General features: G+C 36.5%; 1 protein-coding gene and 1 pseudogene across 1 annotated transcript; one reads left to right on the top strand and one right to left on the bottom strand.

The window, feature by feature from the left end:
- Positions 1–223: 223 nt before the first annotated feature.
- LOC100400163 (zinc finger protein 98-like) lies at positions 224–10,169 on the bottom strand. The gene is made up of 4 exons (XM_078362092.1): positions 10,048–10,169; positions 9,468–9,542; positions 1,592–1,936; positions 224–1,423 (listed from the first exon to the last, which is right to left on the bottom strand). Exons 1-4 carry the CDS (start codon positions 10,157–10,159, stop codon positions 1,068–1,070), a joined length of 888 nt encoding a protein of 295 aa, XP_078218218.1. The 5' UTR covers positions 10,160–10,169; the 3' UTR covers positions 224–1,067.
- Positions 10,170–12,289: 2,120 nt separating this feature from the next.
- LOC100400525 (diphosphoinositol polyphosphate phosphohydrolase 3-beta pseudogene) lies at positions 12,290–13,534 on the top strand (annotated as a pseudogene).
- Positions 13,535–16,144: the final 2,610 nt, after the last annotated feature.

Below are 16,144 nucleotides of genomic sequence, written 5' to 3'. Positions count from 1 at the left end.
CCCCAATCAAAAGATACAGACAAAATCTAACGGTATATCTAAAGATATACAAAGACTCAAAATAAAGGGTTGGAAAAAAACTTACCAATTAAACGGAGAGCAAAAATAAATAAATAAAAAGCAGGAGTTACAATTCTCACAATTAATAAAATAGATTTCAAAGCTACAAGGATACAAGGGTAAAAGGATTAATGTAATAATAAGAGATCTTAACACCCAGACACATAAGACCCATAATGAGATTTATATTCACCGAGACAGAAAATTGATAACGATATCCAGGACTTGAACTCAGATCCAGAACAAATAAACTCAATAGAGCTCTCCATTTTAAACACACAAAATATACATTATCCACTTTAAACACACAAAATATTGATCGGCCATTATTGATACTCATTTTAGGAATGAAGTAATATTTCTTTTTCCCTCTTTTTCTCTTTTTCCCTCTTTTTCTTTCTCTTTCTAAAAATAAATAAATAAATAAATAAAGACAGCTTAAAAAAAAAAAAAAGAATGATCTTACCTACAATCAAGTGTGACAACCATTTAAAGGGTTTGTCACATTATTCATATTTCTCACCAGCATAGTTTTTTGTTTGAGGTGTTGTCACCAGCATTGTCACAACTTTAGGGTTTCTAGAGTTTCTCTCCAGTGTGAATCATCTTATGTCTGTTAAGGGTTGAGGACGTTGAAGGCTTTGCCACATTCTTCACACTTTTAGGGTTTCTCTCCATTATGAACTGTCTTAGTTCTAATAAGATTTGAGGACTCGCTAAAGGCTGTGCCACTTCCTTCACATTTGTAGGATTTCTTTCCAGTACCAATTCTCTTATGTGTAGTAAGGTTTAGAGATTGACTAAAAGCTTTGCCACATTCCTAACATTTGTAGGGTTACTTTCATATGAATTATCTTATGACTAGTAAGATGTGAGAACCCGCTAAAGGCCTTGCCACATTCTTCACATTTGTAGAGTTTCTCTCCACTATGAATAATTTTATGTGTACTAAGGTGTGAGGATTGGCTAAAAGCTTTGCCACAGTCTTCACATTTATAGGGTTTCTCTCAAGTATGAATTTTCTTATGTGTAGTAAGGGTTGAGGACTGGTTAAAAGCTTTACCACATTCTTCACATTTGTAGGGTTTCTCCACAGTATGATTTCTCTTATGTGTAGTAAGGTGTGCAAATTGGTAAGAGGTTTTTCCACATTCTTCACATTTGTAGAGTTTCTCTCCAGTATGAATTATCTTATGCATAGTAAGGTTTGAGGATTGGTTAAAGGCTTTGCCACAATCCTCACATTTGTAGGGTTTCTCTTCAGTATGAATTCTCTCATGTGTAGTAAGGTTTTTCTTTTGGTTAAAAGCTTTGCCACATTCTTCACATTTGTAGGGTTTCTCTCCGGTATGAATTATCTTATGTCTAGTAAGTTGTGAGACCTGGTTAAAAGGTTCTCCACATTCTTTACATTGATAGGATTTCTTTCCAGTATAATTTTTTTTATATGTAGACCGGTTTGAAGCCTCATTATATGCTTTGACATGTCCTTTATATTTGTAGGGTCTTTCTTGAGTATGAATTATTTTATGTTGAGCTAACTGTGAAAGTGTACAAAGTGACTTATCACATTCTTTACATTTGAAAGGATTCTTTCCAGTTTGTCTTATCTTATGTCTTTTTGAATTTGAAAATTTATGAAAGACTTTCACAAATTTGTTGCATGGAAATATTTTGCTCTGGGTAGTTGTCAAAAACTGGTTAAGTCCATTGTCACATTCTGTGCGCACCTTACACTCAAATATGCTTTGACAAAATTTTCTTAAATGCAAATTTTTATGTCCACATTTTTTATATCTTCTCAGTATCACATTTTGGAAACAATTTTTTATGCCCTGCTTTGGCCAAAGGTCTTGGACAAAATAAGAACATACAGCTGAAAGAAATAAAAATAACAAATTACTCCACTTACTAGACTCAGATTAATACACAAATCTTCCCTACAAAATTATGCAAACTGCTTCACAAGATGGCACAGCAAAATGTTACAGGTTCAAATTTTTTCACAGACGTATAAATGTAACAAAAACATACAGACCAAACTACATTTGTAGAAAATTAAGTGTGTGCAATGCCCCAAATGAGCCTAATGCAAATTACCACATAGAAGAAAAGTCTCTTAAATTTACCCAACACCTTCCCAATATAACATAGTGACTTTAGAAATAAATTGCCAACTTCTGGTTTCTTTTTTAGAGGACAAGTAAAATATTGCCTAATGTCTTTATTTCTGAATGGTATTGTTTTTACAAACACTGGTTCCTGTCTCTCATTACATAAAGGACTACAATAAATAGTGGTATTCTTTCAAATGACAGTTTGAGTCTATTGAGACACAAGGTAAGTTTTATAGCAGCAGAAAGACTGTGGTACAACAGACAGCAGCAGAAAGACTGCGGTATCACAGACAGAAAACAGTGGTAGCAAGTCATTATTGGTTAAGAAGAAACGTAAACAGGCTGAGTTTGGTGTCTCACACCTGTAATCTTAGCCCTTTGGGAGGCTGAGGTGGGTGTATCACCTGAGGTCAGAAGTTGAAGACCAGCGTTGGCAACATGGGAAAACCCTGTCTCTACTAAAAATACAAAATTAGCTGAGCATGCAGATACACGCCTGTAATTTTAGCTATGTGTGAGGCTGAGAAAGGAGCATCACTTGAACCCGAAGGTTCAAGTCTTAGCTGCAATGAGCTAAGACAATGAGAGGAAAAGAACATTAAGAAGAAAAAGAAGGAGGAGGAGGAGAAATAATAATAATAATGAATAAACTCCTTTAACTAAAAACTAAAGAGAAAATTTTAGACAAGGCACATTCTAAGAACAGGTTTGAGAGACTCCCAGAATCTCTAGCCAAGATGACTGTTTTCAGTCTATCTCAGAAAAAAAATGACATTTCAAATATTGTGACAGGTAGCTTTTTTAATGTCCAAATATCAATCAACTATCACAATGTATACAAAACAGGACAATATAATTTCATCAAAAATATTATATACTTTTCAGAAAGAAATCATAAAAAATATGTACATGTTAATTTTTAAACACTGATAATAAATTAAATATTCAATGACTGAAACAGGAACACAGACTACTGTAGAAAATCAGAAAAATAAAAATGGAAATAAAGATATCTAATATATTCTTTTAATTTTGGAGGTAAAAAATAGAAAAATAAGTAACTGGAAAAGCCAAAAAGAAAAGATAATGTAAAAATGAAAAATTTCAACAAAAAAATAGAATACATGCAAAGATATTTATAACAAATACACATATCAGCACATTTTCAAAAATCACAGATAAGAAGAAAATTGTGGAAGCTGCAAAATAAAAGTAACGTGTCATTTGTAAACATAGTCTTATGACATAACCAGTCAATTATCAACAAAACTTTTGCCGAGCAGAAAGAAACTGTGTGACACAGTCAAAGTCCTGGGAAGAAAAACAAAAAGTATCACGTGAGGACAATAACCATTAGCAAATCTGTCCTGTCAAATAAAAAGAAAGAAAAATTCTGGGTTGGGTGTTGCGGCTCACCCCTGTAATCCCAGGACTTTGGGAGGCTGAGTCAGGCAAATCATGAGCTCAGATCAAAACCAGCCTGGCCAACATGGTGAAATCCCGTCTATACCAAAATTACAAACATTAGCTAGGCGTGTCTAGAGTCTGAGCTACTCGGGAGGCTGAGGCAGGAGAATTGCTTGAACTTAGGAGGCAGAGGTTGCAGTAAGCCAAGATCACGTCACTGCACTCCAGTCTGGCCACAGAGCGAGACAGCATCTAAAAAAAAAAAAACCTTCTGAAACAACTGAATTCTGAAAAAGGATCTTGGAACTGCATATTCCCCACAAATAAAAGATGCTGAACGCAGTTCCTTAAACTGAAAGTAAAGAACTTCGAAGAAATAATACATCATCAAATAAAAATACATTATTTTCTGAGAAAGATATGCACATACACAAAAATAGTATCTTGAGGCATTGTCATACTGGTGCAGAAAACCTTTTAAATTATTCTTTAATATTTGAAAAATAAAGGCACAGAAATTAGAAACATCTGTTAAAGAATATACAATGTTAAAACATAATTACCAACATCAATGACAAATGTCAGGGCAGAGGTAATGAGGAAAAACTTTTTATTCACGTGAAGTGTATTTTGTCCCAAATTAAAAATATACTGTTGTTTCTAACAGAGGTTTATGTAACCTCCAAGGTACCACTAAAAAAAAATCAGTATAGATACACAAAAGTAGATTAGAAATGAGTAAAAACATATCAACAGAAAAGATACAAAACAGGACAGAGAGAAAAAGGAGAAACAAAGATGCAAGAATCAAATAAAATAATTAAAAATACAACAGTGTTTTTCTGTCTCAGAAAATTATTTAAATACATATATAAAATTAACTTTCAAATCAAGAGACACACTTTCAATAAATAAATTTATTAAAAGTTGAAAAACCAAAATCCATCTTCTTATTCTGCAAAAGTCAACTGACATCTAGTGATAATAAAAAAATACACTGAAAGGGCAAGACGGAAATAGACATTGAATGCAAATATTTTTCAAATGCGGCAGAAGAAGTCAAAATAATATTATGCAAGCTACATCTTAGGTCAAAAACTGTCACATGTTTAAAATGTACTTCACGTCAAAATTCCAAGGAGACAAAAAAGGACATTAAAACTTACAGATTTAGGTCAGGCACAGTGGCTCATGCCTGTAATTCCAGCACATTAGGAGGCCGAGGCCAGCACATCACTTGAGGTCAGGAGTTTGAGACTGGTCTGGCTAACATTGTAAAACCCCAGACTCTGCTAAAAACACAAAAATTAGCCAGGCATGGTGGTAGGTGCCTATAATACTACCAATATTGTAATCCTAGGTAATACTGTAATGATGTCCAGCTTTCTCAATGCAATCTACAGATTTAATACAAAGTTTTTCAAATTTCTCATTGCATTTTTTAGGAAATACAAAAATCAATTCTGAGTATATAGAATCTCTACAGACAATAAAGTACTCACTAATATTGAAAACAAAACAAAACAATGTTGGGGACATTACAGTTTCTGATTTCAAAACACATCACAAAGCTAGAGAATTAAAACAATTTGGTATGAGTGTGAAAGTCAAATCGTAGACTAATAAAGTAGAATGACCCGGACAGGCTGGCTCACGTCTGCAATCCCAGCACTCTGGGAGGCTGCGGTGGGTGAAACATGAGGACAGGAATTCAAAACCAGCCTGACCAACATAGTGAAACCCCATCCCGACTAAAACGACAAAAACTAGCAGGGCTTGGTGGCAGGTGCTTGTAATCCTAGCTACGCAGGAGGTTGAGGCAGGAGAATCACTTGAACCCGGGAAACAGGGGTGGCAGTGAGCCAAGATTATGCCATTGCACTCCAGTCTGGGTGAGACTGCATCTCAAAAAAACAAACAAACAAAAATGAATGCGGTAGGATGCAACACATATATAAAGTCTTACATATATGGTCATATAAAGAAGGTTCATTTGCATCCCCATCATTATTTTTATCATTGTTACTGAAAGCCAACAGGTAAAAGCAATGCGAATTTCTGTCACCAAACAGTCCAGTAGATATAATCTGAAATATAAAAATACCAAAGTATTTCCTCAGTTTGCAAAAAAGCGGAAAATATTCTAACTATAAAGGTAAATCTTGATGACATTATACAAACTAAAATCAGTTAGCCACAGAGATGTTATGAGATATATAAAGCAGTCACTCTTAGAAACAGAAAACAGAATGGTGTTTGAAAAGTTCCAGAAAATGGAAAAAAATGGTAGTTGTTTAATGTGTATGGCAAAACTTTTAGAAATCTTTCATAAAACAATGTAAATATAATTAACATGCCTGAAATGTACAGTGTTTTAGAGTCAGGGTCTTACTCTGTCACCCAAGCTGGAGTGCATGACACAATTATGGCTCACTGCAGCCTCAAACTTCCAGGTTCAAGTGATCCTCCCTCCTTCATCTCTCAAGTGGACAGGACCACTCTACTATGTCTGGCTATTCTTTAAAATGTTTTATGGAGATGAAGTCTCCATATGTCTCTCAGGCTGTTCTCAAGCTTCTGGACTCAAGCAGTCTTCCTGCCTTGGTCTCCCAAATTCTGGGGATTAGATGTAAACCATGACCATTACTGGCCATGAAAGGTACACTTAAATAGACTTAAGATGGTAAAACTTAAAGAAGTATAAATCTTTCCAAAAATTACCTTCAAGTCACAAAAGTGTTTCTCTCACGCAAAGAAAATATATACTTATTATTAAACACAAGGTGAAAATAAGACTATTTCCATGACTACTAATTTAGACAAGATAAAGCCGCCATTGAAAATCAGCTAAGGAAACATAAATACCAGATTAGCCATAACCAAAACTGGGGTCATATTTATAGATGAAAAAACACACACATATAATGAGATTATAATAGACACATGGCTGATTTCTCTCTTAATTAAAGCCCACACTGACTTATGTGTATAAACAGAATTACAAATTATCTAAAATTGTAAAACAAAAAAGCACAATACACTTACGTTAAGAAACGTACATTGAAAAAAACACACTAATATGGAACTGAAAAACAATAAATGTTTACTCATAAAATCTGGTTTGCAACACTGACGAAGCATTAACAAAGAATTTGTGCAGATAACTGCAATAGTTTACTGTACCTGTGAACCCACTGAAGATGACTATTTTGAATTATTGGCATCCACTGCAATGCAGTAAAGTTTCAGATGAAATGCAGTATAATTATACACAGAGGATTCTAATGACAAACTTTTGATAAATAAAAATTTTAATAAATGAGATAATTTTTAAGTTTTTAATATATACTATTCTTACACAAAATAAAACTTCTGTAATCTAACTTTAGAAGCAAAGAACAGCCTTACATTGCTAAATAAAGAAAAACTATTTTGCAGAATATGGTCAGAGCCTCTAATATGTAAAACAAATATTTGAAAATAATTTATATTTTAGATATAGGCAGACAAAAGTGAGTAAAAATTCTATAATCTTTCTTTACTTGCCTATATTTTCTTTTTGCCTGCCTACTAATTATCTAATTCACTTCAGGCACACCATGTAGAGTCTAGTATGTTGTCTTAAATGTCTAAATCTAAAATTACAGGCAAAAGCAAAACAGAAAATAGAAAGTAAGAATGTACAGTGAGACTGACATCACTGAGATGGAAAAATAAAAAGTGCCCTATTTGCCTATTTTCTGACAGCAAGAAAATTCATCAGCCATCCCCAACAAAAATGCCTTTATGAGAAAAACAGGAATCATGGCTCAACCCTGTAATGACAGCTACATGGTACATAACTCAGAGAACTGCTTCAGGCCAGAATTTCAAGGCCAGCCTGGGTTATGTAGAAAAACCCCATCTCCAAAATAAGTGCCCTTAAAGGAACTTTGAGATCCAGGGAGGGAGTTGTGAAACTCTGCTAATGCCCAGGATTGAGGAACATTCTTTTCAGAAGACATGCTTTCATTCAGGTGGCAAATTCTGGGGCCCCTGTTCCTGGCCATAGACTAGAAAATGGACCACCAAACTTGGTCCTGCTGAGAATTCTGCACTTACCCTGTACTCATCTTAAATTCCTCCCAGCCACAGTCTGGGAGAGACCCTTTCTGGAGGCCTGAAGGAAGACACCCATTTATAGACATGCCGGCAGGCCTGAAGATGTTGGCCCTCACTGTGGTCCCTGAAGCAGTTCCATGACTCAGTTTTAGTTCCCTGAGCCATGGTGCATGGCAAGGTCTGTTATGTAGAAGCCCACAGTGACCTTGGGAAATCCTCTCTGGTACTCAGTGGAAGCCAAACTCATCTACATCCTAATTTAAAGCCTATCATATGCAGACCCAATTGCAGAAAGCTGCCCTACATTCTGCCAAACAAAGCCAAGTCCTAAAGCATATTCACTCTGTCCAAAAATAAAATGGGAATTACAACTACCCGATCCCCTTGTAACAAGCCAACTACATGTGGACCTTAATGCAGACCCAGCAGCCTTTGTGATCAAGCTACAGCCTTTCTACACTACAAAAGCATGGGGCATCCCATCACCCTGGGGACTCGACAAAAGACCTTCAGTTTCTGAAACCAGTTTATAAAAACTTGAAGAGGTGTTTGCTCCTTCAAATTCAGACACCAACGCAAAAGTATATTGTATTGCATTGCACCTATTCTCAATGCTTCTATTTTAACACAGCACTGGAAGTAGGTGCAATAAAAATTAGTCAAAAAAAAAATTTAAGTCATTGAAATTAAAGACAAATAAGTAAAATGTTGCTTTTTGTAGATCATTTGATCTTATATTAAAAAAACATAAACAGTACTTTAAAACCTAATTAAAGTAATAATCACACTCAATACATTAGCAAAATAGAAAATTAACATGGAGTTATGGTTTCATACACTTTAAACAAACTAATAAAATAGAGAAAAGAAGCAAACTTACTTACAATAGCGATAAAATAATAAATTTCTAAGAACAAATGTAACAAAGGAGCTTAAATATCTTCCAAATAAAAAACACATCGATTAAAAGAATTGCAATGGCAAAAATAAGCATAAAAACATTTCATGTCTATTGATTGAAAGAATATTGTTAAACTGCCATATTATCTACAGTGATAATTCCAGTATTTTCTACAGTATTACAAAATAAAATTCCAGTATCCTTTACAGTAACACAAAATACAATTCTAAAATGTACATAGAACTACAATAAACGTTGAATAGCCAATGCAATCTTGAAAAACAAAGAACAAAGCAAAAGAACATTATTTATAATTTCAAACTATACTTCAAGACTATAAAAGACAAAATGTATTGGGCAGAAAAATTAGCAATACAAAAATAATGGAACAGAAACCTCTACTCTCACACATTTGACACATGCTGTGAAAAGAGAACTTAAAAAACAGTTTAACATAAAGTTTCTCAAAAATTATGCAGATATCTGTGTGTTTTCAAAAACAGTGAAAAAGCGATCAACTTTTTCAGTCTCTTTTATGCCACAAAGAGGACTCTGGCTGTCACTGGAAGTTCACTAAAGGGAAAGTTAAATCTTTAGACATTTAAAAGATAAGACAGGAAGGCAGCAAATCACACTGTCACGTGTGTACCTATGCAACTATCTTGCATGTTCTTCACATGTACCCCAAAACCTAAAATGCAATAAAAAACTAAAGATAAGACAGAAGATGTTTCTATGTGGAAAAAAAAAAAAAAGTCAGGCTTCCCAGAAACTATTTTCTATCAAACACAGATTTCCAAATCATTTTAAGGACTGGCTTTTTTCTTACTTTTGACCTCTCATCTCTGCCATCTGTTGTACTCATTTTCAATCTCAGCTACCTGGGGGTTCAGCTACCATCTCATGTCTCTTCACATTCCAAGGTAATTTTCCTTGCTCCAAACAGGTGATCAGGTCTGGCTTAGAGGCAGCAATACCTGTTTTATTAAAAATTACATGAATCTTGCTCATATTCTCCAATTACCAACTTAGTAGTGTGCTCAGTAAAAAGAATGTAATAGAACATTTTAGTAAAATAATTCTAAAAATACTAATTTATAACAAAAAATTTAAAATATTTTAAAAATATTTTAATTTTGTAAGTTCTTAATTTTACTACCCGATACTACTAAATCAAAAATTAGTATTGACAATTAGATTTTTAGATGTGGGCAACAGTATGTTATGCCATTAAATTTCTAAAATTAACACTAATCTAGAGTGAAGGACACAGATCAGCTCAGGAATGTGGAAAGTTCAGGTCAAAATTAAACATCTTAAAATTATTTTTTACTAGACAAATCTTGAAGTTTTTTTCTAAACAGATCTGAAAGCAAAAATTACCAAAAATTATTCTGAAAAAAAAAAAGAAATAAAACTTAGAATGTATATTAGGAAATTGTATATTGAAGTGACACTCACCCAGGAAGACCAGGTTTCTGTAATTCTCTAACATCACATTCCTATATAAATCGTGCTGTGCAGTGTCCAGGCATTGCCACTCCTCCAGACAGAATTCTATGGCCACATCCATAAATGTCAACACTCCCTGAAAAACATACGCACACATACATATTTACCAAGTGACCATGAGCAGAATTTTCAATTTGACTCAAGGTAAAACAAGAATAAAGAGAAATTGTTTTTACTTATATGAGTGACTGACAATATCTAATAAATAACTTTCAACACAGAAATATTCTCTAATGTATCCTCTAACTCTGAGAAAAGACAGTGGCATAAGATCCACAACACCAACATATAGATATCACTTTATGGATAATGAAGTATAAAATTGAGAGCATAGGGCCGGGCGCGGTGGCTCACGCCTGTAATCCCAGCACTTTGGGAGGCCGAGGCAGGTGGATCACGAGGTCAAGAGATCGAGACCATCCCGGTCAATATGGTGAAACTCTGTCTCTACTAAAAATACAAAAAATTAGCTGGGCATGGTGGCCCGTGCTTGTAATCCCAGCTACTCGGGAGGCTGAACCCAGGAGGCAGAGGCTGCGGTGAGCCGAGATCGCGCCATTGCACTCCAGCCTGGGTAACAAGAGCGAAACTCCGTCTCAAAAAAAAAAAAAAAAAAAAATTGAGAGCATAAAAATTAACATGTACATTTTTGAGTGCTCTATTTACATCATACAGAATGAGTTGTGTAAATTTTTCAGATGGAAAAGACATACTGAGTTAGAAAGTACTGCTCAAATTTTAATGTGTCCAATAAAAGGGAGATCTTGTTAATGCAGATTATTTTTTTCAGGTAATCCGGAATAAAATCTGAGTTTCTGAATATCTAACAAGCTCACCACTAATGCTAATGTTTTTGGCTCAAGAAAACTATTTTGTTAAACATCCAAGTAAGAGGCTGTGTGTTTTTCAGTGTCTCTAAACAGACACGAGAGCTTTCATTTTCCAAAGACAGATACATGCAAAGTAAACCTAAGAAAGGGCAACTGCCAGATTAAAAGTGATTGTTTATCCACATCAGCTGCATAAAGATACTTAATAATGGAGAGAAAAAAAATTAACTCTATAGAACAAAGAAAATCTGTCACAAAGCTCATTAACCAAGTGAGTTATTAACATCAACGGCATGAGGTCAAATTTCTGTGATGTGCTGAGACATACAGACGGGCCCCACATAACTTCCCTCTCAAAAGTAAATCATAATCTGAATTTAATCATAAAGAAACATCAGTTTGGCCAGGCACGGTGGCTCCCATCTGTAATCCGAGCACTTTGGGAGGATGAGGCAGGCAAATCACAAAGTCAAGAGATCAACAGAATCCTGGTCAACATGGTGAAACACCATCTCCACTAAAAATACAACAATCACAAGCATTCCTATAAGCCAACAATGAACAATAAAAAAGCCAAATCATACATGAACTTCACAACTGCTGCAAAAAGCATAAAATCTCTAGAAATACATCTAACAAGGGATGGGAAGGACTTCTTCAAGGAGAACTACAAAACACTGCTCCAGGAAGTAAGAGAGCATACAATCAAATGGAAAAACATTCCATTTTTATGGACAGAAAGAATCGGTATCAGGTAAGGAGCAGAGGCTCACGCCTGTAATCCCAGCACTTTGGGAGGCTGAGGCGGGTGGATCACCTAAGGTCAGGAGTTTGAGATCAGCCTGAGCAACATGGAAAAACCATGACCAACGTGGAGAAATCCTGTCTCTACTACAAATACAAAATTACCAGGTGCGGTGGTGCATGCCTATAATCCCAGCTACTCGGGAGGCTGAGGCAGGAGAATCGCCTGAATTGCTTGAACCCAGGAGGCGGAGGTTGCAGTGAGCTGAGATCATGCCACTGCATTCCAGCCTGAGCAACAAGAGAAAACACTGTCTCAAAAAAAGAAAAAAAGAAGAAGAAGAAGAAGAAAGAATCAACATAATAAAAGCGGCCATACTGCACAAAGTAATTTATGGATTCAATGCTATTTTCATAAAATTACTATTGACAAATTCTTCACAGAATTAAAAAAAAGAAACCACTTTAAATTTTATATGTAACCAAAAAAGAGCCCGTATAGCCAAGACAATCCTAAGCAAAAAGAACAAAGATGAAAGCATCACTCTACCTGGCTTCAAGCTATACTACAAGGCTACAGTAACCAAAACAGTACGTTACTGGTACAAAAACAATCAGAGACTGAGGCGCCTCTCACTCCCTGCCCCTCGCCTCGGTCCTTTCTCTTCCCAGCACCTCGGCGGCTCCCCGGCGGCGCCGGCTGCAGCTCACAGCAGCGAGCGGCTGGAAGAGGCAGCCTGGAGGATGAAGTGCAAGCCCAACCAGACTCGTACCTGCGACCCGGACGGGTTCAAGAAGCGGGCGGCGTGCCTGTGCTTCCGGAGCGAACGCGAGGACGAGGTGCTGTTAGTGAGTCGCAGTCGGTACCCGGACCGCTGGATCGTGCCGGGCGGGGGCGTGGAGCCCGAGGAGGAGCCGGGCGGTGCGGCGGTCCGAGAGGTGTACGAAGGGGCGAGAGTCTAGGGGAAGTTAGGCCGGCTCCTGGGCGTCTTCGAACAGAACCAGGATCGCAAGCACAGAACGTACGTGTGTGTTCTGACTGTCACGGAGCTGCGGGAGGATTGGGAAGATTCGGTTAACATTGGCAGGGAGCGAGAGTGGTTCAAAGTCGAAGATGCCATCAAGGTTCTCCAGGGCCACGGGCGCGTGCACGCCGAGTATCTGGAGAAACTGAAGCTGGGCGGCTCCCCAACCAATGCAAACTCCATGGCCCCGTCCTCGCCAGACAGCGATCCCTAATGAACAGCAAAGATGTTCAGAATTGTGCTGAAACTAATACTGATGTGAACCCAGTGATGAATGGAATTGTCAAGTTCAGGTGAGCACTTCTGTGTTCTGAAGAAGACAGCTCATCTGGTTTCTTCCTGCATCTTGGGACACTCCTTCCCTGTCTATACCACTGACTCTTGCTCTGGTTGTTGTACTTTATATGTGAACAGACGCTTAATTCAGCACCTATAGCCTTTTGTTGTGCTTTTTTGATGTGTCTGCCTTCTTCATTAGACTATGACGTCTTTGAGAGCGAAGACTGTTTTTCCTTACTCTTTGCAAGTACTGCATCTGAGACACTATTTGAAATACGGTTGGCATCACTGAAGGTTCTTTGATTCAGTTAATACTTTGTAATCACGGTGTGGCAAAACATTCCCCTTCCAATCTGGTGCCAATGGAGTATATGCTATCTAGGCACCACGTGTGTGGCTTTTGTGTATCAGGTGTCTCAGAAATATTTCAAAGCAGTTGTAAGATGTTTGAGGACAGGAATTATTATTCCTATTTCTATGTCATACCGCACAGTAGCTGCACAGTTTAAAGATGATGCCATCACCTTAGGGTAACATTTTGTAGAATCAGTCCTTCGTGTTAACAGCTCTAGTGTTTTTGTACTGTGATGATTTGCTTAAAATTTTATTCAAAAACTATCACTTGCGATAATGGTAATTGTAAAAATAAATACAGTGGATGCAAGATAATGTTGTGAGTTTTTATAAAAGTAAATTTAAAAATGATATATAAAACATTTTTTTTGAAACACCTGCCCTAACCACTTCTTACATGTCATCTTAACATCTCTTTGAGAAAAACATCCTCATTTTACAGATTTAACATGCTGTATTATTTGATGCCAGAGCTAACAGGCTATATCATAGGAAGTTTCCAAAGTTAATTATGCCATTTAGTTGTCTAGGTTTCTTTTGCCTCTCTCACTGATCCATTTGGCTGTAGTTTTCATACCTTTTCCAGTTCACGCGGCTAGCTCCTCATCCTACCTAGTTCCTGCATATGAGAATGCAGAGGGCTGAGAGAGGGCAAAATTGTTGTCACTTGGAAAAGGCATTTAGAAAAGAGGGTAAGAGGGGAACACAAAATGAAGGATTTTTTAAAAAAGAGGACTTGGATCGGCTGCTTCCAGGAGAACAACTTTAAGAAAATAACAAAGATGTGTAGAGGAAATCTTGCAGAGTTTTGCCATGAGATATGTGATATCAGCAGTTACAAATGACTTCTAGCTCCTTACAAATGACCCCAAATGGCTCTAATATGGTAGTATGCTTGATGATTTTTCCTTCACATGATAAAGCTATTACATCAATAAAAGCGTGGACTCCATTTTAGTGTTACAATCTTCCTCATGATACCAGTGAAATGTATTGAGTTCCCAATCGTTATCTAATTTGAAATAAAAATGTAACTTCTTGATTTTTTTGTTTTTTAAATCGTGATATGGTACTTCTTTAAAAAGATGTTCTTATCTTTTAAAAAAGTGTACTGAAAAATGTACAGGTAAAATGATACGCTACTGGTATTTGCTTCAAAATAATCTGAGAGTGGGGTAATTGAGTGCATAGATGAAACAAGATTGGCCGTGAACTGGTAATTGCCGAAGCTGTGTGATGGATGTTTGAGAGTTCATTATACTATTCTCTATACTTTTGTATATGTTTGAAATTTTCCATAATAAAATTGAAAAAAGTAAAAAACAAACAAAAACAAACTAACATACAGACAAATACAACAGAAAAGAGACCTCAGAAATAACACCACACATCTATAACCAACTGATATTCAACAAACTGGACAAAAAGAAGCAATGGAGAAAGGATTTTCCATTCAATAAATAGTGCTGAGGAAACTGACTAGCCATATGCAGTAAAACTGGACCTCTTCCTTACATCTTCCACAAAAATGTACTCAAGATGAATTAAAGTCTTAAATGTGAAACCCAAAACCATAAAAACCCTAAAAGAAAACCTAGTAGGCCTGGCGCGGTGGCTAACACCTGTAATCCCAGCACTTTAAGAGGCTGAGGTGGGCAAATCACCTGAGGTCGGGAATTTGTGGCCAGCCTTACCAACATGGAGAAATCCTGTCCCTACTAAAAATACAAAAAATTAGCCGGGCATGGTGGCATACACCTGTAATCCCAACTACGTGGGATGCTGAGGCAGGAGAATTGTTTGAACCCAAAAGGCTGAAGTTGCAGTGAGCCAAGATCACATCATTGCACTCCAATCTGGGCAACGAGAGCGAAACTCCATCTCAAAAATAAGAAAGAAAAAAGAAAAAGAAAACCTAGGAAATACTATTTAGGACATAGGCATGTGCAAAGACTATGACAAAAACACCAAAAGCAATTGCAACCAAAGCCAAAATTGACAAACAGGATCTAGTTAAACTAAAGAGCTTCTGCACAGAAAAGGAAACTATCATCAGAGTGAACAGGCAACCTACACAATGGGAGAAAATGTTTGCAATATATCCAACTGACAAAGCTCTAATATTCAGAATTTACAAGAAATATAAAAAAAATTACAAGAAAAAGACAAACAATCTCATCAAAAAGTAGGCAAAAGATGAACATACACTTCCCAGAAGACATTTATGCAGCCAACACACACGCCACTCAGAATGGTGATTATTAAAAAGTCAGAAACAATAGATGCTGGTGAGGCTGTGGAGAAATAGGAATGCTTTTACACTGTTGGTGAAAATGTCTATTAGTTCAATCATCACGGAGGACAGTGTGGTGACTCCTCAAGAATCTAGAACTAGAAATATTCACCCAGCAATCCCATTACTGGGAATCTACTCAAAGCCATATAAATCATTCTACATGTCTTATATAAATAAAGACACATGCACACTTACATAATAGTTTATTGCAGCACCATTTATAATAGCAAATAAATGAAACCAACCCAAATGCCTATCAATGACAGACTAAATACATAGATTGTGGTACATATACACCATGGCATACCATGCAGCCATAAAAAGAAATAAGATCATGTCCTTTGCAGGAACATGGATTAAGCTGGAAGTCATCATCCTCAGCAAATTAACAGTGAGAGAAAACCAAAAACCACATGTTCTCACTAGTAAGTGGGAGTTGAACAATGAAAACACATGGACACAGGGAGGGAAACACCACACACCAGGGCCTGTTTTGAAGTGAGGAGAAAAAGGAAGGC

This window comes from Callithrix jacchus, chromosome 22 (genome assembly GCF_049354715.1).
Source record: "Callithrix jacchus isolate 240 chromosome 22, calJac240_pri, whole genome shotgun sequence".
Lineage (NCBI taxonomy): Eukaryota > Metazoa > Chordata > Mammalia > Primates > Cebidae > Callithrix > Callithrix jacchus.
Note: the sequence above shows the minus strand (reverse complement) of the source record. Positions and strands in the feature narration are given on the sequence as shown.